At 62.4% G+C, this 23,383-nt stretch overlaps 1 protein-coding gene across 5 annotated transcripts in view; it reads left to right on the plus strand.

Annotated features, from left to right (window-relative positions):
- The window catches only part of RIMBP2 (RIMS binding protein 2), a 189,009-nt gene that overhangs the window by 117,163 nt on the left and 48,463 nt on the right, over positions 1 to 23,383 (plus strand). For all 5 annotated transcript variants that reach the window (XM_062182189.1, XM_062182192.1, XM_062182193.1 and 2 more), the window contains exons 3-4: positions 8,122 to 8,226; positions 15,432 to 15,482. In XM_062182189.1, the coding sequence (XP_062038173.1) occupies positions 8,125 to 8,226; positions 15,432 to 15,482 (153 nt within the window). In that variant the 5' untranslated portion in view covers positions 8,122 to 8,124. The remainder of the gene's footprint in view (positions 1 to 8,121; positions 8,227 to 15,431; positions 15,483 to 23,383) is intronic.

Raw genomic sequence — 23,383 nt, forward strand, 5'->3', positions numbered from 1 at the left:
GCATCAGAACACCACGTCCCGTATCAGAACACCACGTCCCGTATCAGAACACCCGTTTCCCGTATCAGAACACCCACGTCCCGTATCAGAACACCCACGTCCCGCATCAGAACACCCATGTCCCGTATCTAAACACCCGTGTCCTGTATCAGAACACCCATGTCCCGTATCAGAACACCCGCGTCCCGCATCAGAACACCCGCGTCCCGCATCAGAACACCCATTTCCCGTAGCAGAACACCCGTGTCCCGTATCAGAACACCCGCGTCCCGTATCAGAACACCCGCGTCCCGTATCAGAACACCCGCGTCCCGCATCAGAACACCCGCGTCCCGCATCAGAACACCCATTTCCCGTAGCAGAACACCCATTTCCCGTAGCAGAACACCCGCGTCCCGCATCAGAACACCCGCGTCCCGTATCAGAACACCCTCGTCCCGCATCAGAACACCCGCGTCCCGCATCAGAACACCCACGTCCCGCATAGGAACACCCATTTCCCGTAGCAGAACACCCGCGTCCCGTATCAGAACACCCGCGTCCCGTATCAGAACACCCGCGTCCCGTATCAGAACACCCGCGTCCCGCATCAGAACACCCGCGTCCCGCATCAGAACACCCATTTCCCGTAGCAGAACACCCATTTCCCGTAGCAGAACACCCGCGTCCCGCATCAGAACACCCGCGTCCCGTATCAGAACACCCGCGTCCCGCATCAGAACACCCGCGTCCCGCATCAGAACACCCGCGTCCCGCATCAGAACACCCGTTTCCCGCATCAGAACACCCGCGTCCCGTATCAGAACACCCGCGTCCCGTAGCAGAACACCCGCGTCCCGCATCAGAACACCCACGTCCCGCATAGGAACACCCATTTCCCGTATCAGAACACCCGCGTCCCGTATCAGAACACCCGCGTCCCGTATCAGAACACCCGCGTCCCGCATCAGAACACCCGCGTCCCGCATCAGAACACCCATTTCCCGTAGCAGAACACCCATTTCCCGTAGCAGAACACCCGCGTCCCGCATCAGAACACCCGCGTCCCGTATCAGAACACCCGCGTCCCGCATCAGAACACCCGCGTCCCGTATCAGAACACCCGCGTCCCGCATCAGAACACCCGTTTCCCGCATCAGAACACCCGCGTCCCGTATCAGAACACCCGCGTCCCGTAGCAGAACACCCGCGTCCCGTATCAGAACACCCTCGTCCCGCATCAGAACACCCGCGTCCCGCATCAGAACACCCACGTCCCGCATAGGAACACCCATTTCCCGTAGCAGAACACCCGTTTCCCGCATCAGAACACCCGCGTCCCGCATCAGAACACCCGCGTCCCGCATCAGAACATCCGCGTCCCGCATCAGAACACCCGTTTCCCGCATCAGAACACCCGCGTCCCGTATCAGGACACCCGCGTCCCGTGTCAGGACAACCGCGTCCCGTGTCAGAACACCCGCGTCCCGTGTCAGGACACCCGTTTCCTGTATCAGAACACCCGCGTCCCAGAACAGAATGCGGCTTCTAAGGGCGTGGCCGTGAGTGTCGCTGTGCCGTGTTTGCTGGTCAGAGCGCAGTCTGGCCACATCCCCACGCAGGCATGGGCTGGGCTAGAGGAAAAGCCGTGTCCTATCCAGCTCCAGCCGGGCAGGGCCGGGAACCGAACACAAGCCTTTGTAGACCTCGCTCTGGTCCTGAGTGGCGCAGCGTGCGGTGCAGATTCTGGAAACGGACCCAGGTGTGTGACGGCATCTCTGCTGTCCTAGACTTAGCACACCGTGTACCGAGACTCGGGGGAGGAGGAGAGAGTATTTGGCCGTCGTTAACGGCGTGGTTCTTCGGAGGCATGCTGTGTGACGGGCAGCTGTCACCCGGCTGGTGTGGGACTCAGGGTGATGCTGATCAGCATCCTTAGCTCCCTTCCCTGGCCCCTCCCATCCCCCAGGCTCTGAGCACCTGTTGCATCCAGATCTGCCTGCTGTCGTTGTCCGCTGCCGTTCAGGGTTTGTAGCGTTTTCTGTGTCCCAATATTCAAACACCACAAAGCCCTCCAGGCTTCCCTGGGCCATCCAACGAAACCCTAGTGGGCCTGAGACTTTTGTCCTGTGACATCCCTGGTGGGCCCAGGGCTGCTGTCTGGTGACACCCCGGAGGGCCCAGGGCTGCAGGATGCTGTCTGGTGACACCCCGGTGGGCCCAGGGCTGCTGTCTGGTGTCACCCCGGTGGGCCCAGGGCTGCTGTCTGGTGTCACCCCGGTGGGCCCAGGGCTGCTGTCTGGTGACACCCCGGTGGGCCCAGGGCTGCAGGATGCTGTCTGGTGATACCCCGGTGGGCCCAGGGCTGCTGTCTGGTGACACCCCGGTGGGCCCAGGGCTGCTGTCTGGTGACACCCCGGTGGGCCCAGGGCTGCTGTCTGGTGTCACCCCAGTGGGCCCAGGGCTGCAGGATGCTGTCTGGTGATACCCCGGTGGGCCCAGGGCTGCTGTCTGGTGACACCCCGGTGGGCCCAGGGCTGCTGTCTGGTGACACCCCGGTGGGCCCAGGGCTGCTGTCTGGTGACACCCCGGTGGGCCCAGGGCTGCTGTCTGGTGTCACCCCGGTGGGCCCAGGGCTGCTGTCTGGTGTCACCCCGGTGGGCCCAGGGCTGCTGTCTGGTGTCACCCCGGTGGGCCCAGGGCTGCTGTCTGGTGTCACCCCAGTGGGCCCAGGGCTGCTGTCTGGTGACACCCCAGTGGGCCCAGGGCTGCAGGATGCTGTCTGGTGACACCCGGTGGGCCCAGGGCTGCTGTCTGGTGTCACCCCGGTGGGCCCAGGGCTGCTGTCTGGTGTCACCCCGGTGGGCCCAGGGCTGCTGTCTGGTGACACCCCGGTGGGCCCAGGGCTGCAGGATGCTGTCTGGTGATACCCCGGTGGGCCCAGGGCTGCTGTCTGGTGTCACCCCAGTGGGCCCAGGGCTGCTGTCTGGTGACACCCCGGAGGGCCCAGGGCTGCAGGATGCTGTCTGGTGACACCCCGGTGGGCCCAGGGCTGCTGTCTGGTGACACCCCGGTGGGCCCAGGGCTGCTGTCTGGTGACACCCCGGTGGGCCCAGGGCTGCTGTCTGGTGACACCCCGGTGGGCCCAGGGCTGCTGTCTGGTGACACCCCAGTGGGCCCAGGGCTGCAGGATGCTGTCTGGTGACACCCCGGTGGGCCCAGGGCTGCTGTCTGGTGTCACCCCGGTGGGCCCAGGGCTGCAGGATGCTGTCTGGTGACACCCCGGTGGGCCCAGGGCTGCTGTCTGGTGTCACCCCGGTGGGCCCAGGGCTGCTGTCTGGTGTCACCCCGGTGGGCCCAGGGCTGCTGTCTGGTGTCACCCCAGTGGGCCCAGGGCTGCTGTCTGGTGACACCCCAGTGGGCCCAGGGCTGCAGGATGCTGTCTGGTGACACCCGGTGGGCCCAGGGCTGCTGTCTGGTGTCACCCCGGTGGGCCCAGGGCTGCTGTCTGGTGTCACCCCGGTGGGCCCAGGGCTGCTGTCTGGTGACACCCCGGTGGGCCCAGGGCTGCAGGATGCTGTCTGGTGATACCCCGGTGGGCCCAGGGCTGCTGTCTGGTGTCACCCCAGTGGGCCCAGGGCTGCTGTCTGGTGACACCCCGGAGGGCCCAGGGCTGCAGGATGCTGTCTGGTGACACCCCGGTGGGCCCAGGGCTGCTGTCTGGTGACACCCCGGTGGGCCCAGGGCTGCTGTCTGGTGTCACCCCGGTGGGCCCAGGGCTGCTGTCTGGTGTCACCCCGGTGGGCCCAGGGCTGCTGTCTGGTGTCACCCCGGTGGGCCCAGGGCTGCTGTCTGGTGTCACCCCGGTGGGCCCAGGGCTGCTGTCTGGTGACACCCCAGTGGGCCCAGGGCTGCTGTCTGGTGACACCCCAGTGGGCCCAGGGCTGCTGTCTGGTGATACCCCGGTGGGCCCAGGGCTGCTGTCTGGTGTCACCCCAGTGGGCCCAGGGCTGCTGTCTGGTGACACCCCAGTGGGCCCAGGGCTGCAGGATGCTGTCTGGTGATACCCCGGAGGGCCCAGGGCTGCAGGATGCTGTCTGGTGACACCCCGGTGGGCCCAGGGCTGCTGTCTGGTGTCACCCCGGTGGGCCCAGGGCTGCTGTCTGGTGACACCCCGGTGGGCCCAGGGCTGCTGTCTGGTGTTACCCCAGTGGGCCCAGGGCTGCAGGATGCTGTCTGGTGACACCCCTGATGGGCCTGGTCAAAGCAGCAGACAGAGCCCCAGACCCCGGCAGCTTCCTCTCATCTTGTCCCAGAGGGCAGAAATTCTGGGGGAGATGTTGGCAGCCCCTCACTAGTGCTTTGGGATAGCTGGAGCAAACGCCTCACCAAATCGAGGTGGGGGGGAGGAAAGGGTGGGGGGAAGGGAAGGAGAGGGAGAAGGAGGGAGAGGGAGAGAGGGAGAGATCTTCCATCTGCTGGTTCACTCCTCAATTGGCCACAACAGGAGCTTCCTCTGGGTCTCCCACGTGGGTGTAGGGGCCCAAGGACTTGGGCCATCTTCTGCTTTCCCAGGCCATGGCAGAGAGCTGGATCGGAAGAGGAACAGCTGGGACTCGAACCAGCGCCCATATGGGATGCTGACGCGTCAGGCCAGGGCATTAACCCACTGCGCCACAGCGCTGGCCCCACCCTGAGATTTTTAAAAAAGATTTATGTTATTACTTGAAAGGAAGGGACACACACGTTCCATCATGCTTGTTCACTCCCCAAGTGGCTCCCCCCCTCCGATGGTGACTGCCTGCTGACTGGGGTCTGCACCTGTCTGACCTAACACCCTCCTCTCCCCTCGCTCTGCATGGGAAGCTGCAGTGTGCCTGTGGCCCTCCCCACTCCGTTCTCCAGGCCTGCAGCCCCGCGCAGGGACCGGGCTGTATTAATATAGCTCGTGTCTCTAATGCGCCCTCCTATGGAAGACGGTTCCTCCCGTCGCTAACAACTTCCTTCCCAGAGCTAAATAGGGATCACTCGGGCTGCATTTGGCAGTGCCCACTTCCCAAATAAACAGAAGCACAAACATGAGCTGGAACAGTGTTGTAATTAGACAGCTGCCTGACTGTTCATCCACACGGGGCGGCTGTATGGGAGGCTGGGAACGCCCGCCTGCCCCTGGTCCTGCTTCCAGGTAGAAATGGCTGTTTATAGGCTGTCTGCTCACAGAGGTGCATGGTGGTTGGGGACATAGCAGCTCCAGGGTGTGGTCCTCTTGGGACGATGTCAGGGCCATGCACGTCCCAGCTGTCTGGCCACGAGCAAGTCACTTACCTTCTCTGAGTCTGCCGCACTGTTGTGAAGTGGTGACCGTGGCACCCCACTCCCAGCGTGAGATGTGATCCTGTGTGGCGTTGGCAGAGGGCTAGCGTGTAGTAGGTGCTTGATAATGGACTTGGCAGAGGGCTAGCGTGTAGTAGGTGCTTGATAATGGACTTGGCAGAGGACTGGCACATAGTAGGTGATTAATGAACTTGGCAGAGGTATGGTGCATAGTAGGTGCTCAGTAATGGACTTGGCAGAGGGCTGGCATGTAGTAGGTACTTACTGGGGGGTGGCTGCCGCTGTCTTGTTCATCACCATCGTCTTGCCTGGGCTGTCGTGGCTGCTCCCATCCTGTTGGCAGCATCTTGGGTGGGGGCCAGGGGTAGGATTCAGGAGCACAGAGAATTCCCGGCCTCTCCAGGGGCCCCACTGGTTTTTCTCAGCGCTGTGTGCCTTGTGCTTTGTGCTGTTGCTGTGCATAATCTCAACAAGTTGGCGGTGGGTAGAGAAGCTGAAGCTGGCGTGGAGAGGCCATTAGACACTGCAGGGCCTGGACTGGCAGCTGCGGCTCGGCTGGACAGGAGGGTGTCACGTCAGCCCTGCGTCCCAATGCCCCTACACCGAGAGCCCGGGCAGCTGCAGGACACACAGGTGGGCCCATAGCCGTGGACTCCACATCCACGGATTAAAAATACTAGGAAGTTTACCTGCACTCTGCACACGCAGGGTCATTGTCCGACAGTGTGGTGTGACGAGTGTGCACACGGCATTGGTGGTGAGCTGGTTGTTGTAGTTCTAGGCGTGACTTAGCGGAAGAGGGAGGATCCGTGGGTTGTGTGCAAATACCTCGCCATTTTACATGAGGGGCGTGGGTAGCTGTGGGCTTGGCACTGGCGGGGGTCCTGGAGCCATCCTCAGGGATTCCGGGGTTGACCGTGCGGGACCTGTTCCTGGGTCACTGACCCATTCTCAGTCCAGGGTGAGCCGGCTGCAGGAACTGACCAGGTGTCTGTGTTTTACGGGAGTTTGTTAACAAATTTTGGGGGATTGTATTTTCCCAGGATCCTAGGTGCTTGTGAGAGTTTCCATAGCAACAGCAAAACCAGCACTGTCTGGGGAGGGGGACGCCCTGGCTTCCGGGTTAACTGGAGAGAGGAGGGGCCCAAAGGTTTCTGTGGGTGCTGGAGAGGAAGCTGGTGCAGGCGGCCCCCGAGCCTGAGCGTGACAGAGGGAAGACTCTTTCGACTTTTAATTTTTTAAATTTATTTATTTGAGAGGCAGAGGGACAGAGATGTCCCATCCACTGCTCACTCCGCAGACGGCCACGGCAGCTGGGGCTGGGCCAGGCTGGCGCCAGGACCCTGCAACTCTAGCCAGGCCTCCCACGTGGGCGCTAGGGACTCATCTCTACCATGTTAGCAGGAAGCAGGAATGAGGGGCTGGACCCAGGAGTGAAGCCCTGGTACCCCAGGGTGGCATACGGGCATCCTGCCCAGCATCTTAACTGCAGGGGCCCCACTTGGCTTACTAAACGCAAACAGAAACGGCACCCACCACTCACGGAATCCGGCGCCTTCCCTCCTCGGCTAAGGTCGTTCAGCTCTGGATGTGCCCTGGAGAAGGAGTTTTGGCGTCAGAGGTGGGACGGGCTTTGGGATCCCCTCTGCTGTTTCCCCCTAGGCTGCCTCTCTCCTCAGGGGTCTGTCCTCCTCCCCAGGCCCTCACCTCTCTCCCCGGGGTCTGTCACCTCCTAACTGCTCAGGCCCCCATCTTGCTAAGCCCCAGTCAGCGACGGCCTCAGAGACCCACGTTCTTGAACTTGGCTTAGATGTGTGCATTTTGCCTCATGACTCACAAAGGCCACAATCCTTGCAAAGTTGACCAAAAATCTATAAGACTGTAAAACAGTAAGTACATAAAAATCGATCACTAGCTAGTTCTGGCCAGGGGAGGGGTGTCAGGCCCCCCAGACTCCCTTGGCCAAGGGACCGCCCTTCTAACATGTTCATGTCTAAGACCCTCAGGTGTCAGGGCAGGTGAAGGAGGCAGGTCCTGGGGGTGGCAGCACCTGGGAGGTCTCCACCTGCCCCTCTGTGCCCCTCCCACCTGACCTTCCCAGTGGCACGCGGGAGGGCGTCTCCACCTGCAGGGCACAGAGGCAGAGCTCCTCCTTGTGGTCCGTCCACTCTACTGCACACAGGCCTGGCTGCCAGGGCCCCCTGCCCCTGTCAGGGGATGACTGGGGAGTGTTTGGGTTGTGGGGTGTAGCACTTGGATTTCCTAGAGCCACAATCGGGATGAGATCTAGAGACCCGAAGGCCCATGGGTGGTGGGAGGCATGGACTCTGGGCTCAAATCCCTGGTGGACGTCTGCTCTGTCACACAGCTGTGTGGTGTGTGAGCACCATGTCTCTGTCTCGGTTTCCACTCTGTAGATGGAGCTTGTTAGAGGCCCTCCCCCCTGCCTTCACTGTGAGTGCTGTGTGACCCAACTGTGGGTGAAACGGTGGGGAGAGGACTGGGTACCCAGGAGAGGGTCAGTAAGCCTGGGCTGCTGTTTGCAAAATACCTGGGCAGAGAGGGCATTTGTTCAAAACAAGGGGGAAGAGGAAGTCCACCTTGCGCAGCGCCACCGCGTTGGAAATGAGGAGGAGGGCGCCTGGTTGTTCTCAGGGTTCCCCATCCTCTCTGCCTCCCTCTGGAAAAGCCAGGGAAGCAGGGAGGCGGCGGCGCCCCCGCGCTGCCAGCTGCTCCTGGGAGCCGGGCTGGCAGTACACGACACCGGCGTGGGCTGCCTGTGCTCAGTGGACACCCCTGTCCCTACAGCACATGCGAGAGGCTGCTGACCGGCGGCAACAGCTGGAGTTGGAGCATGAGCAAGCCCTGGCTGTCCTCAACGCCAAGCAGCAGGAGATTGACCTACTGCAGAAGGTGAGCAGCGGGGTTGGTGGCATGGGGACACGGGTGGGGCACTCCCCCCAGCCAAGCAGGGTTGGTGGCATGGGGACACGGGTGGGGCACTCCTCCCAGCCAAGCCTCACTCCATCTCCTGCACGGCAAGGCCCAGAGCCGTTCTGTTTGTGTGTTCTGGGTTTTCTTAGGTTGCCTGTAGTCACTTTCTGTGATGCAAAACTGGGGAGGCGCCCTAGCACCGGGCACGGGTGAGGCGGCAGCAGGTGGGGGAAGCAGGTGCAGCAGGGGCCAAATAAAAATGCAGCTGAGTGTGGACTCTGTGGCCATGTCCAGGGAGTGTGGCCTCCAGCCAGGTTCTCTTTGTGTTTTTTTGGTACCACTGTTGTGTGAGGCTGGGGTGGGGAACTGGATGGAACTGGACCCATAAAGGGGCGATGGCCCTGTGAACTGTGGTCCGTCCACACCGTGGACTGGTAGGGTGTCAGGGAAGGAGGAGTCGTGCTTTGCACCTGCTGGCGTGGTGAGGACACTCACGTGACTGAGTGACAAACCCAGTCGCAGAGCAGTGCCCACAGCCTGACTCCAGCTGAGGAGGGAGAGGAGAGAAGAGAGAGAGGAAGGGAGGGACGGCATGGAAGGAGGGAAGGGGGTTCGACGTGAGTCCCTCCCAGGCGGGTAGAGGGGCTGAGGAAGTGACCCTCCGCCCCACCCCGACAGCAGCCTCATCCTGCTGCCTGCTCTGTCTTCAGAGCCAGGAACTGGGGGAGCCCATGAGGAAGCAGGCCATGGGCACCTGTGAAGGGTTCTCTTCCTCTTTCCTGGTGCCCAGTGTCCTGAGTTCTGCCCATCCCCCCTCAGGACAGTAGCCCCTGTAGCCACAGCCTGCCTGGTGGGGTGGAGAAGAGGCCGGCCACCCCCTAGTAGCCCCTCTGACCTCAGGCCTGGGGGCCCACGTGGCTTGCAGCAACCTCCCCACCCTGAGCAGGTTGCAGCCTCAGCGCCGGATGCAGTCTGCCTGGTGTTTACCGAGGTCTCACATAAGGGGTGGACTTTGTCCAGCTGTGCGGATGGTGCCCTGGTTGTAACGAGCCTGCAGGTGGCTGGAAGCAACATGGCACTAGATGCTGGCTATAAAAACAGGCAAACAGAAAACGTCGCTGGGACGGGCAGGGATGCTCCTCCTGTCCCCACTAGGACGGGCAGGGATGCTCCTCCTGTCCCCACTGGGACAGGCAGAGATGCTCATCCTGTCCCCACCGGGACGGGCAGGGATGCTCATCCTGTCCCCACCGGGACGGGCAGGGATGCTCCTCCTGTCCCCACTGGGACGGGCAGGGATGCTCCTCCTGTCCCCACTGGGACGGGCAGGGATGCTCATCCTGTCCCCACCGGGACGGGCAGGGATGCTCCTCCTGTCCCCACCGGGATGGGCAGGGATGCTCCTCCTGTCCCCACTAGGACAGGCAGGGATGCTCATCCTGTCCCCACTAGGACGGGCAGGGATGCTCACCCTGTCCCCACCGGGACAGGCAGGGATGCTCCTCCTGTCCCCACCAGGACAGGCAGGGATGCTCCTCCTGTCCCCACCGGGACAGGCAGGGATGCTCCTCCTGTCCCCACTGGGACAGGCAGGGATGCTCCTCCTGTCCCCACTAGGACAGGCAGGCATGCTCATCCTGTCCCCACCGGGACAGGCAGGGATGCTCCTCCTGTTCCCACCGGGACGGGCAGGGATGCTCCTCCTGTCCCCACTGGGACGGGCAGGGATGCTCATCCTGTCCCCACTGGGCGGGAGCAGCCTGCATGGCACCTGTGTCCGTTCTGTGTGGCTCTGGGCTGGCCCTGGCGGGGTGAGGGCCCCCTTCTCTGCGTGGGGCTCCGTCTGCCTGCTGAGTGTTTGGCTGCAGGCTGTAGCTGCCCGTCTTGCCCTGCTGTGCCCTCATCCATTCCTGCTCAACTCTGGGTCTCTGTTAGAAACTGAGGCTTTGTCTGTGTGTGGAGCAGTGGGAGGGGACGGAGGTGGGTGGGCTGCGTGTACCATTTCTTACCAGCTCTGATTTTGTAAATCTTTGAGTCTCGTGTGGAATGAGCTTGGCGAATTCTCTCCAGAATTTTCCTTGCAACTGACACCACCGTGGACAGCTGTGGGGAGCACTTGTTGACCGGTCACTTGCTCATTTGTTCAGCAAGTGCTGTGCTCTGTCACCACGGAGATCCAGAAAGCAGGGACACAGGGTCATGTGAGCCAGGGCCTCTGCCCTCCCCAGGTAGAAGCAAGCGGACAAGGAAAGGAGAGGTAGGCATGTCTGGACGATGAGTGTGCCTCACAGGGGCAGACGCACGAGGGAGATCGGATGAGAAGAATCCCACGGTGCCGAGAGCTGGGACGGGGTGTGAGGTGCGGGGCACAGGCTCGGCGTGTCCGTGAGACAGAGGCCACGGGAGGCGCAGAGCTGAAGCCCCCGCACCGCCGAATCTGAAGCCCCCGCACCACCGAGTCAGGGCACCCCTGTGGAGCAAAGATGAGTCCCTGCCCCCTGGCATGACGAAGGTCACCAGTGGTCTCGGGGCTTCCCACAGTCGAGAGGATTCTGAGAGCCCCGAGGAGCTGTCTTGGAAGAGCGCCCTGCTCTCTGTCTGCACCCCGGCTCCCTCTTGGGCCCGCTGTGGGGGCCCTTGCTCCCACCACTCCACAGAGTGGCACTTGTGCATTGCTGCCCTGGGTCAGGCCTCTGTCCTCCCTGGGTTCCAGGCACCACCCCTGGCCGGGTGTCTCCTCCCACCCAGACCGCTCTGGAGCTCAGAGGTCACCCCAAGCCTCCGTCCTTGGCCACGTCACCACTCGGGGGCCTTGTCTGCTCCCACAGGCCCTGACACTGGTCTTGTAGAGCCCCAGGCTTGGCTTCCATCTCTGGCTCCCCACCAAGAACCCCAGCTCTTCCACTCGGGCTCAGCCTGGTGTCATCCTTGGGAGGAGCGCTGATGCCGCATCCCAGACCACCCCCTGCCTGTGCTCACAACACCTGCCGTGCCCACCGCCTGCCCTGCTCTGCAGGCAGAACGCCCAGTGCCTCTTTCCGTGTGGTTCTGCCTGCTGGTGGCCCCTTTGCTCCCGGATCCCCTGCGGGAGCTGTGAACTCCTAGCAGGCAGGTCTCAGTGCCCAGACTCCTCCCTGAGCCTGGGTCTGACCTGCAGGGCTGGATGCAGAGCTGGGGCCCAGGAAGCGCCCTTCACCAACACCTGACCCCGGGCCTGTGCCTGGCCCTCGGCCACTCCCCTTCTGGAAGGACTGTGTGTGTGTGGTGAGCCGGGAGCAGGGCGCTCCCCACACTTCCCAGCACCTGAAGGCTCCATGGGACCCGCAGCACCCACAGGCCCTGTCTCCCCAGGAAAGGGCGGGGCACTTGGGCATCCAGCATCAGTGTCCCCATCAGCTTTGCCCAACGCGCCTCCCTGTCCTAGCGCCCACCTCGGCCCTGCCTGGCATGGGCTTGGGAGACACGGGAGGAATGGTGTGCAGGGAGGGTGCTCACTGCATTACAGAACAGACTGGTGAACGACCACACAGCCGGGCTGTCCTAGTGAGGTGACACAAGCACATCCTTTGCTTAGGCACGTGGGTGGGGCACAGGTGTGAGAGGAGAGGCAGCAACGCCAGGCCCTGTGCCAGCTGCTGGCTTCCCCGGCACTGCCCGAGGGTCCTTCCCAGTTCCTGCCTTTGCTCCTTCAGCAGGTCTGTGCTGAGCACCTGCACCGGGGCCATAGCTGTCAGTGGGGCAGCGAGAGGGCTGGTGATGGACACTGCACACGTGAACATGGATCCCAAGTGTGGAGGGCTCTGGGCCTTGCTGCCACGCCCACCCCGGCCCTCGCTGTGCTCCGGGCCGTTTTCAGGGTCTTCACCCAGAATTCCTGGTCCCGGCTCATTGCAGCACTGGTTTATTTTTGGCTTGGGTGCCTTCAGCCCCTGCCCAGGTGAGGACACGGCACCCACAGGCAGGACCGCAGTGGGCAGCTGCTCGACCCACTGACTGCTCTGGATTTGTCATTTGCCTGCTGTCCACCTGTCGGAACGCAAGCTCCAAGAAGGGCCCCCCGTGCTGTCATTGCCCGACACGCAGGTGTCAACAGATGCTGAGTGAGTGACGGAAGGTTCCATCGACCGACGCGCCTTATAAATGTCATTACCAAGTCAACTGATGCTCGGCTCTGAGCAGCACTATGCGCGTCGAGTGAGTAAACGGACGTGCCAGTGAGGGACCTGGGCTTCAGTGGCGCGGGCCCCACCTCCCCCGGCTTGCTCCCAGGGCAGCAGGGGCTCCAGAGCCCACTTCTCCCTGGCGCTTCAGGGGTCAGTTTCCCACCTGTGGCCGTCACTGTCCGAGTGGTGACCCAGGGGGATGAACAAAGGGCTTTTCCTGGGCTGAAATTTATCTGCGAACCTGATAATTTCACTGCCCCCTTCAACCCCGCCTGCTTGCGAAATGATGGCTTCTGTCCCACACTGCCCCTGAGGTGGACGGTGCTGGGACACACTGCCCTCACTGTGCGTGTGCAGCCGAGGTCTCCGCCACATCCCGGCGCTTCCCTCGGAGGCTCTGGCTTAGCTCGATCATGTGGGCGGCAGGGGTGGAGCCCAGACTGACCCACCACATTCATCGGGGCAACACTGCCCCCTAGGCGGTCTCCCAGGCTGGCACCCCGCTCCCTGACCCTGAATCCTCCCAGGGTGGCACCCTTCTCCCATGGTCTCCCAGGAGGGCTCTGGCAGCTCAGCTGAGCGCCACAGCAGGGGCTGTGGTCTGAGGGTCCTGACAGCTCACCACCGGCCCATCCGCCACTCTTCCAGGGGCTGCTGTGAAATACAGCAACAAGTGGCCCTTGCTCGGCCCCAGCCCCACCAACACCCCCAATTCCGCCCAATCGCCATGGTGCCCGGGTGGCCAGTGCAGCAGTGTGCCCCCTGAGCTCCTGATGTCTGGCCCCTGGGGGCACGGGACCCCTTCCTCTGGCATCTGCGAAGTCACGCCTCCCGTATGTTGGCACTGGCCCGAGATGAGACTCGCTCAGGCTGTCGCCGAGTTTGCAAGAACTCGGCACTGCCAGTCTTCCCTGCTAATTTTAACCATCTATTCTCATCGCCCAAATGGCCCAGCTTACAAGGAGGCTACAAATGCCAGCTCCCAATTTTCCTCTGAAGCCGGAAGCCACGTAGCTGCTGCCAGCTTGGCCGGTTCTCACAGCCTGTGAGGGTTTGTGCTGTCTTTTCACCCTGCCCCTGGAAAGCTCTCTTTGATTCCATGGACTCAATGGCGGCGTTATTTATATAATCCCTTATGTTCTCCGGCTGTTGGTCTTGTCTTCTGTGTGGCTATTTATCGTCCCTTTTGCTGCCTTTGTTTGAAAGGAACCATTTTAAGCATTGGGCAATTCTGCCGAATTCAAGAACAGTGTAATTAACGTGCCGCGTTCTGTTCGCGGGCCGGGCTCTCGGGAGCCTCGCTGGAACCGGGAGAATGAGTGTTCGCGGCCGGACTCTCGGGAGCCTCACTGGGACCGGGAGAATGAGTGTTCGCGGGCCGGGCTCTCGGGAGCCCCCCTGGAACCGGGAGAATGAGTGTTCCCGGGCCGGGCTCTCGGGAGTCGGGAGAATGAGTGTTCGCGGGCCGGGCTCTTGGGAGCCCCGCTGGAACCGGGAGAATGAGTGTTCGCGGGCCGGGCTCTCGGGAGCCTGGAACCGGGAGAATGAGTGTTCGCGGGCCGGGCTCTCGGGAGCCCCCCTGGAACCGGGAGAATGAGTGTTCGCGGGCCGGGCTCTCGGGAGCCTCGCTGGAACCGGGAGAATGAGTGTTCGCGGGCCGGGCTCTCGGGAGCCTCGCTGGAACCGGGAGAATGAGTGTTCGCGGGCCGGGCTCTCGGGAGCCTCGCTGGAACCGGGAGAATGAGACGTGTGTGGATGAGCTCTGGAATTCTCAGGCTGCCTCTCGTGTTTAGTCTTGGCCGTGGAAGCCAAGTTCTTCCCAGCCCACGGGGTCTTGCAGGGAGAAGTCGAAGCTGCTGAGCTAATGTTCTCTGCTGATCGAGGACGCGCGAAGCCGAGCCCCTGGAGAGGGTGAAAGGCGTCCCTCTCTGCTCAGCACGCAGGGTCCTCCTACCGACGAGCGTCAGGAAACGGTCCTCTTTAGGAACGGCGTTCCCCCGTGTCCTGGGGTGCGTTCCTGAGTCCCTCGAGCCTGGGAGCTGGGGCCCACGCGGGAAGAGCATGCAGGGGCCTGAGGCGCCCCTCCCCTCCGTCCTGGGACACCACGCAAGCCCCTGCTGAACCTCAGCGTCCCCCACTAGGCCCTTAACCCTCGATGGCTGCGTGCCTGAGGACCCTCGGTTTCCAGGAGGAGGCCTTGCCTTGTGGTGGCAAGATAGCTGCAGTAGCTCTGACCTTCGCTGCTCTTGGGCTGGAGTCCTAGGAGGGCCCCCCTGTCCTAGCATTCCCACACAGAGGCTCAAACCTGCTCTTGCTGCCAGCCACCCCTGGGCATCTGGAGCTGTACACACCTACTCTGCACCGGGGAGGGATGGACCCCTGGCACATCCAGGGGCTGTTCCTGGGGGAGGGGGACTTTGAGGCCAGGCAGGCAGATTGGCAGGTGTCTCCCACCATCGCTCATGGTCAGGACGGTCAGGCTGCTTCAGCTTTGTATGGATTTTCCCTGGGGCCCAGGGGACAGAACCTGGAATCCATTATCCCTCCCCTCTGTGCCGGAGGTGCTGGGAACCTGGGGTATTCTCAGGACCTCCTTCCATACCCCGTCAGGGCCTGGAGAGACTGGGGAGACCCTCAGGTCACTGGGGGTCGAAGTTTTGCTTCCAGGTGGTGAAGGTCCTGGAGGAGGGGGAGTCGCCAGAGGCTGTTCTGGTTCAGCCCTTGCCCACAGGCCCCTCCCTAGAGGTGGGGTCAGGGCTGCCCCCATCTCCACAGCCCCCTCCCACAACCCAGATTACCAGGCACGTCTCGGCTTCTGCAGCCAGCACCAGACCCAGCCCCGAGCCAGTCCCCCAACCCAAAGGGGCCGAGAACATGAGAAATGGTTTAGACCTTTGGGGTTTCAGGGCTTCTAAGGGGAGTAGAAATAAAGGGCCCCACCCTGGTGATTCCGACTTAACCAGATTCTCTTTCTCTCCTCTAAGTGTGTGCTCTGTTCTCTCTTTTTTTCTTACACAAAAGGCTCAGGTTGAAGCCAAGAAGGAACACGAAGGCGCCGTGCGGCTGCTAGAGGTGAGTGGCCTGGGCGTGACTGCCTGACCCAGCGCCTGCTCCCGTGTGGCACCTGCTGTGTACGAGCCGGGTACTCAGCGCTGTCCTTGTGAGCAGGTGAAGCGGCGTCCTCCATGCCGCCCAGCAGCTGGGGCCACGTGTCTCTTGTGGGTTCTGCTCTCTTCCACAGGCCCTGGGCGTGGATACCAGGGAGGATGGGCCCCCAGAGAGGGCGGCTGGACCATTCCTGGGGCTGCCCCACCCTTCCACAGTCCCATGGGGCACCTTGCTGAGGCAGCATGGATCCCAGGAGGCAGAACTAGAGACAGGAGGGCCCAGGGAAACCAAAGACGCCAACACCCCGGGCCTCTGCCAGGGTGGTGTCAGCGCCTCCTCAGCCACCCGCCGACCCCAGTCGTGGGGACCGGAAGGGAAGGGTTGCCACATCCCGCCAGCTGCCACGTCCCACCAGCTTGGGTGGTGGGTTGGGAGTAACCACTTCTTGTCCCTGGCTCTTGGTCCCATGCCAGCCTACTTGGGACAGGGTGGACAGGCAGAGAGGGGTGGAGACCTTGGGCCCGCCCCAAAGGCCTTTTGTCACCTGCCTCCTTCATGCACAGTGAGTGGGCGGCAGTGGGTGGCTGGGCCTGCCACCTGCCGGGGGCCTTGGTGGCTCCTTGGGGGCGGCTGAGTGAGAGTACATGGCCTGGGGATGCCCCATCCATAAGGCCTGAGGTCTCCAGGTGTCAGACGAGGGGCCCTCTTCAGGATGGCCTTGTCCTTTGTCCCCAGGGGGAGTGATGCCCGCTTAGAGCACGCAGAATGCGTCTCTTAAGGTGCCTGTCAAGTCTCCTCCTCCTCACCCTGAAGCGTGTCTACGTGATTTTCCCAAGGCGCCGTTGGTTCTGCCCGTCCAGAGGGGAGTGTGCAATGGGAGGCGAGCAGAACACATGGCCCGGGGGAGAGGGGAGAGGGGAGACTCGGCCCCTGCTCAGGTTCTGCCCCTGCCCGGGTTTCCTGTTGCACCTTAAGGAGGCAGGAAAGAGGGCGCCTTTATCCCATTACCTGGAGCCTGTTTGTCATGTGTGTTGATCACGTGTGTGCGCACGGTACCGTCTGTGACGGTCTGGCCGTGGCACATGCTTTGGGACGTGTCAGGAGCCGAGCCGCGGGTGCTTTGGACGGCACAGTGGCGGGGCGGCCGGGGAGTGCCGAGGACGGGCTTCCTTTACTGACAGCGTCTCTGTGCTCCTGTCTTGCTTGGCTTCCGCCCAGAGCGCCCTGGACCGCATGCAGGTATCCCAGAGCCGTGCTCCCTCCCGTGTGCTTGCTGCTGCCCTCCGCGTGCCTCTGGGCAGCCGTGCCCCCTGGTCTGCTCGGGCTGCCTCTTCCTGTGACGGGCCTCTTCCTGTGACAGGGTGGCGGGGGGCTCTGTGGCCCCAGGGGCTGGGGAGCTGGCCTTGCAGGCAGAGTGCCTCTGTGTGGATTGCTGCGCAGGCCTGGTGCACACGGCTCCCTGTCATCTGCCGTGGCTGGACTTCCTGCTGGGAGCACGGTCTGAATTCAGATGACCGTGGGGAGGAGGCACGGCTGGGACTGATGCCAGCCTGGGCCAGCCCAGAGTTGGTCATGGTCATCGGAATTCATACCCTGCCTTGTGCCGTCTTTCTGTTCTCATGTGCTCTGCACCCACAGCAAGCTCCCTCCCTGGGCAGGGCGGTAGCCCTGGGCCACGCCTTTCTCTTGGGGCGGAGGAGGGGCTGAGCGGACCAGTCTGATGACGGCTTTTCTCACAGGGTTCTCGAAGTGGGGCCCCGGAGCAGGGAGCTTGATAGAAATTGGGATTCCCAGGGCCCATGAAGACCTGGGGGAGGACCCAGAATCCGCGTTTCAGCTTCTTACGCAGAGCTTGTGCTGTGAGGTTTGCCAATCTGTTAGGCAAGGTCTCAGGAGGTAGGAAATATTGGCAGGAGCCATTTCCTGGGCAGGCTCTGGTGACCTGAACCTCCACCCCCACCCCTGCCCACTCCCCTACTCCCGGCAGTCAGGGCATGTGGCCACACGGTGTGGTGAACCTCCACCCCACCCCTGCCCACTCCCCTACTCCCGGCAGTCAGGGCATGTGGCCACACGGTGTGGTTTCCATGCCCCCGGGGAAGGCGGTGCATCCTAAGTGGCTCCTTGGGGACTGAGTTTCCTACCACGGAGAACAGTGCGTCTTAGCACAGTCCAGCGCTACTGAGTGAGGCTGGCCGCCAGCACCCATGCTCACGAATCCAGTTCCACAGATGTTTCTTTTTATTTTTTGAAATAACATAGTTTTAAAAAGATTTCATTTATTTGAAGGGCAGTTAGAGGGAGAGGCAGAGAGAGAGAGCAAGAGAGATCGTCTATCCACTGGTTCACTCCTCCAAATGACTACAACAGCTGTGGCTGGGCCAGGCTGAAGTCGGGAGCCAGAAACTCCGTCCAGGTCTCCCACGTGGGAACAGGAGTCCCTCATCCGCTGCTTTCCCAGGCGCATTGGCAGGGAGCTGGCTCAGAAGTGGAGCAGCCAGGACTCTAACCAGTGCCCGTGTGGGATGCTGGCTATGCAGTGGCTTCACCCGCCTGGCTGTATCGCCATCCCCACGGATGGTCCTCAGCCCTGTTTCAGGTTGAATGTGTGGCTGGGGTATTGGGGGCGGCAGAAAGCGACATGTCTTTGTTCCTGGCCATGGGATCACCTGGGCTCGTTTGGGGACTGAACAGAGGGGGGCATCAGGAATAACTCAAGTGGAACAGGGGGTGATCGAGAGCCTGGTGTGGGGGCCCCCGGGCACCGTCAGCGTTTCAGTCACAGGGAGCTCTGTCAAGATGGGGGAGCAAGAGAGCTAACACCCAGGGATGCCTGAGATGGAGCACACAGCCCCGTCTTCAGGCCAGACCGGGGAGACGTGAGGCACGCTCGGGCCGACTGACCTGCCCAGGCTGTCTCAGGGAGGAAGGGACAGGGTCCACCCTTATCTGCTGTGGGCAAGCTCTCTTGCTGCAAGGCTGCCACTGTGGCTCAGCCACCGCGGCCTCGGGGGTGCCGGCAGCTGCAGCAGCGGCGCACGACCGGGCGGGTCCTGGAGTCTCCAGGGCAGGCACTTGATGAGTGTGGTCGGGCTCGGCCTGGAGTCCGCCTCCTGTTCACGCTGAGTACACTGGGCTCAGACATTGAACCTGGTCCCTGAGGACTCGGCTGTGAGAGGCCAGAGTCGGGTCCTGAGGACAGAGGAGGCTGGGAACAGCTCCACCGGGAAGCTGTGCTGTCGGGAAGAAGGGGACACGGCGTCTGCACGCAGGCTCCCTCCCCACGATGAGCGTGCTCCGACGACACGTGTGCTGGGCACCCTGCCTGTGCCGTGTGTGTGAGGCCACATCTCTGTGGGTCCCCGCTGCGGCCACCTCCATGAGTGCTTTCCTGGGAGAGGAGGTCATTGTGCGCGGTGCCATGAGTGGGAGTTTCAGCCGTTTCAGCCGTGGCACAGTCTTTCCTGCTCCGGTGCCTCCCTTTCCCTGGCACCCACGGCCGCATGCTCTGAAACGCAGCGTATCGGGGGGCCTGGGAGTCACCTCACCAAAAGGTGACGTCATTAACCAAGAGGTGACATCATTAACCAAGAGGTGATGTCACCAAGAAGTTACATTGCTAACTGAGAGGTTATGTTACTAATTAAGAGGGTAAGCCGCTAAGAGGTTAGGTCACTGAGAGGTTAGGGCACTGAGAGGTTAGGTCACTGAGAGGTCACTGAGAGGTCACTGAGAGGTTAGGTCACTGAGAGGTCACTGAGAGTAAGGTCATCAGCCAAGGTGGGACGTGTGAGAAGCCCGAGTTCCCACGTCCTCATGCTCCTGGTCACACAGGTGGGCACAGGTGCAGCTGGGGACCCGGGAGCTGGAGCACTGCTGTGCCCTGGCAGATCCCAGGCTGCTCTTTGGCCAGAGAGAGAGGGGTCTTGGGTCTGGCTGAGGAGACTCCCCTGTGCCTGGCAGAGTCTGACTTGAAATTTGCCGCCTGGTTGTGGAAGCCATGCTTCACGTCCATTTTATGGATGAGGAGACGGCCTGCAGAGATGGGGCGGTTGACTCCTGGAGCCCCAGGTGAGCAGGACCAGGACCTGGGCCAGGGAACCCGAGGGGTGGGCAGAGGGGCCAGGGACTGCAGTCCAGGGCTGGGGTCTGTCCTGTCGCCTGTGAGGTGTGTGGCCTTTCGCCCTTCCTGCCTTGCCTTCCTCACTGGTCAAGCTCAGGCCAACGTCCCATGGGGTCTGAGGGTCAGCACCAGTGTGCGGGGCTCCTGGCAGCAAGCGTCCAGCGTGGGAACGTCACATAAAGAGCACGGAACAACCAGAGCATCGCCTGCTTGTGCCTGTGGCTCCGGCTCTGAAGCCAGGAAGTCCGAGGAAAATGGCCGCGTGGAGGAGTGGTCCACTGGTGGTCCTGTCTCCGAGGGGTTTTCCTCTGCGAGAGCCCACGTCCACCTTGCACGCCTGTCTCTGCCCATGGCCCCAGTTACGTGTCTGGTGACTGTGCCATTGGGTGGCACAGTGGCTCGTGAGCAGCGACCCCACTCCCTGTGGGCCTGCAGGTGGCCACCTCAGGGCAGGGGGCCAGGCCGGATGCCCACCTTCTCCCTGCCAGCCTGGAGCAGATGACCAGATCCCGAGATCTACAGTACCTCGTGCAGGCTGGTGGGCCGCTCTCTCCTTTGAGCATCTCTGGGAAGCCGTCCCTCCTGCCGTGACTTGGGGATAGCCTTGGCTCCAGCCCCAGCTGCCTGGGCTCGGCAGCAGCACGGCCAGCCCTCGCCAGCCAGCCTCCGCGAGGACCAGGGGCTCGAACCCCTGCGAAAGCTCCCAAGGAGCACCCAGAGCGGAACCACACGGAAGCGTCGGGGACTCTGCCCTGTCTCTGCCTTCAGTTCCACGGGCTGAGTCCGCCAGTTCTCGCCTCTTCGGCCACGTGCTGGAGCTGAGAGAAGCCGCTCAGCCCAGGGTCTGCAAGGCGGCGAGGCCAAGGCCGGCGGCCCTGTGCCGAGGGCATCAAGGCGGGCGTGTGGTGGGGGCGACAGGTCGCATCATCAGAGGGGAGGTGGAGAGCGAGTCAGGCCCTGGCTTCATTGAAGTGTTTCACAGAGAATTCGCCGCCTTCTGAGGGTGGCTCCAGCCACTGCCGCGCAGCTGCCCACGCGTCCCGGCGGGGCAGGGCCCCAGCCTCCGTAAGCTGCTGTTGGCGGGGCACTCAGAGTTGTGTCAGGCCGCCTCGATGCTGTTTCTTCCAAGCCCTGCGGCAGGGGTCCGAGCAGGAAGTGCACGTGGGCCAGGCGCGGTCAGACGCAGCTCTGAGATTCTTTGCCGGGGAAACCTCAGATGGGAGTGGCGTGGCCAGCCCTAGAACGCACTACGAGGCTATGACACGCGCAAGTGCCACACCCGCGCCCCACTTGCACAGACACCTGCCTTCCCAGCTCGCCGGTGCAGGGAGGGGCTGCGTCTTCCTGCAGGGCAAGATCGCTGTGCCTGGGTACCTGCTCAGACTGTGCACTCAGGAACCTTGGAAACAGGCTGCGCCCGAGAGGAGGCTTGGCCGAACTACAGGTCACTGCTTCTCTGGAGAGAGAGAGGGTTGTGAGGGCGGGCGGGCTGTGGCTGAGACAGGCGGAGTGGCCGGCGGCAGTCACTTCGTGCATGCTCTTCCCGCTGCTCCCCTCTGCAGACTCCCGTGGGCGCCCGGGATTTGCGGTCAGCTCTCCAGTCTGCCTGCTCCAGGACCCTGCCTAGGTCAGTCACAGGGCTCCGTGACAGCCCCTGCCCAGAGACCCTGTGCAAAGAACCACCTGTGGCGAAGTGGGAGGAAGGAGAGGCCGGCGACGGCGGGGCCCAGCAGGCTCCAAAGGAGGGGACGTGGTCTCAAGCACTGGCACACGATGCCTGCGGCCAGCTCGGAGAGCAAGGAGGGCCCCACACCTGGAAGGCAGGGAGGGAAGGGCCCCGTCAGCACCACTGCCCCTCACAGCCCGTCCTCTGAACACCGCGGCCACAACAGGAACAGCATTCGCTGCCCGCCGTCCTGCCTCTTGCTGGGGCACCTGTGGATGGCCCATGGTGCCCGATGGGGAGACAGAGACTGCTACTGCCACCACCACTGCTGCTGCCATACAATAACCACGGCAAAGGGGCCCTGCCGCCACGGTGACGGTGACAACACCAGCCCTGCTGCTGCCATGGTGATGGTGACGGTGACAACACCAGCCCTGCTGCTGCATGGTGATGGTGACGGTGACAACACCAGCACTGCTGCTGCCACGGTGACGGTGACAACACCAGCCCTGCTGCCACGGTGACAGTGACAACACCAGCCCTGCTGCCACGGTGACAGTGACAATCCCACAGATGGCAACGATAGTAAGGCTAATGCTGCTGCTGTGACTACTACTGTCACTTCAGCTTCTATGCAGACAATGGAGACAACACCAGTGTCACTGGCAGTGATGCCCTGGGACAAATTCCAGACTCCTATGGTCACCACTGCTACAGTGGCCAGGGTCTGCTTGGCTGCTGCGGCCAGGCGCTGAGTGCTGCCCACATTCCTGCCGTGGCTGCTTTTCCACATCCTTGGCCTGTGAAACTGCTCAGCCCTCCCATCCATCCCACCACAGGGAGTCACACACCGTTTCTTCTTCACCCGAGGATACTGGGGAACTCACCACGGTCGTCCAGCTCAGGAGCCGGTGGCAGGCCTGCAGCCCCAGGCTCCCCTGCCCCCTGGGCCCACCCCCAAGCCTGCCCTCTCCACCCTGCTAGTCCCAGCCCTGGCCTGGGGCCTGTGCTGATGACCTCTGTGGCCTGGAGCCCTGTGGGATGGTGCAGCCTCAAGGGTTGAAGCCTGGGTTTAATTGGTACAAATGCTCACAGCCCGTGGGGGCCTGGGACGTGTGGCCTTTGGAGGGCTGAGGTTAGTGTCCTGGAGGCCAGCCTGGCTCCCTCTCTCATTGGGGACCCTCCTTCTGGCATCAGATGCTTCCCTGGCCAGGGGCGCTCCGTGCCATGCAGCAGGGTTCCCCCCCATGCCCTCCTGTGCCACAGCCTGTCCCTTAAACAGGGGCCAGCTCCTTCCAGCCTGGTGGCCCTCCCCGCCATCCTCTCAGCCTCACACTAATGGTTTCCCCAGCGTACTGTACACTCAGTGCTGGGACAGACTGGCTGCCGAGGGCTTCCTCTGTCGGCCTCGTGGGGAGGCCACACTATGCTCAGATCCTGGCCCTTCAGGCTACAGGTGGGAGAGCAGGTGGATGGTGGCTCATGCATGGCCTTCAAGTCCATCCCTGGTCTGCCCACCCCCCAGGGCCAGGCGCAGGTGAGATGCTGCCTTCTGTCCAGCATATCGGGTCAGACAGCCCCCACCTGAAGACCTCTGCCCGAGGTGCTCACCAGGTGCCAAGCCCCCATGGAGGTGGCAGGACCTCAGCGGCCCTTCCCTCTATCTGCCGTGGCACCCCCACGCCACACTCGTGTGCCAGCCGCACCATTTGCGCACACCAGCTGTCTAACCATTTCAGGTTGTGAAGCATCTGTACATGACTGAAACTTCTTATTTTGAAATAGCTTCAGATCTGAAATACGACTGTCAATTTGAAATAATTTTAGACTCCCCAAATTTACAAAAACAGCACAAAGTTCTGTGGACCCTTCCCAAGCTTTGCCCAACCACAGTGTCTTCCAGGACCCTAGGGACCTTCGGAAGCCGGAAGCTGGGGCAGGCAGTCCGTAGAGGTTCAGAAGATGCTGGTGGGGACACGCGTGTCCCTCGTCAGGTTGCCTGGGTTCAAGTCCTGGCTCCACCCCCACAACCTGCTTCCTGCCAATCAGACCCCTGGGGGCAGAGGTCATGGCTGT

The sequence above is a fragment of the Lepus europaeus genome, chromosome 23, assembly GCF_033115175.1.
Source record: "Lepus europaeus isolate LE1 chromosome 23, mLepTim1.pri, whole genome shotgun sequence".
Lineage (NCBI taxonomy): Eukaryota > Metazoa > Chordata > Mammalia > Lagomorpha > Leporidae > Lepus > Lepus europaeus.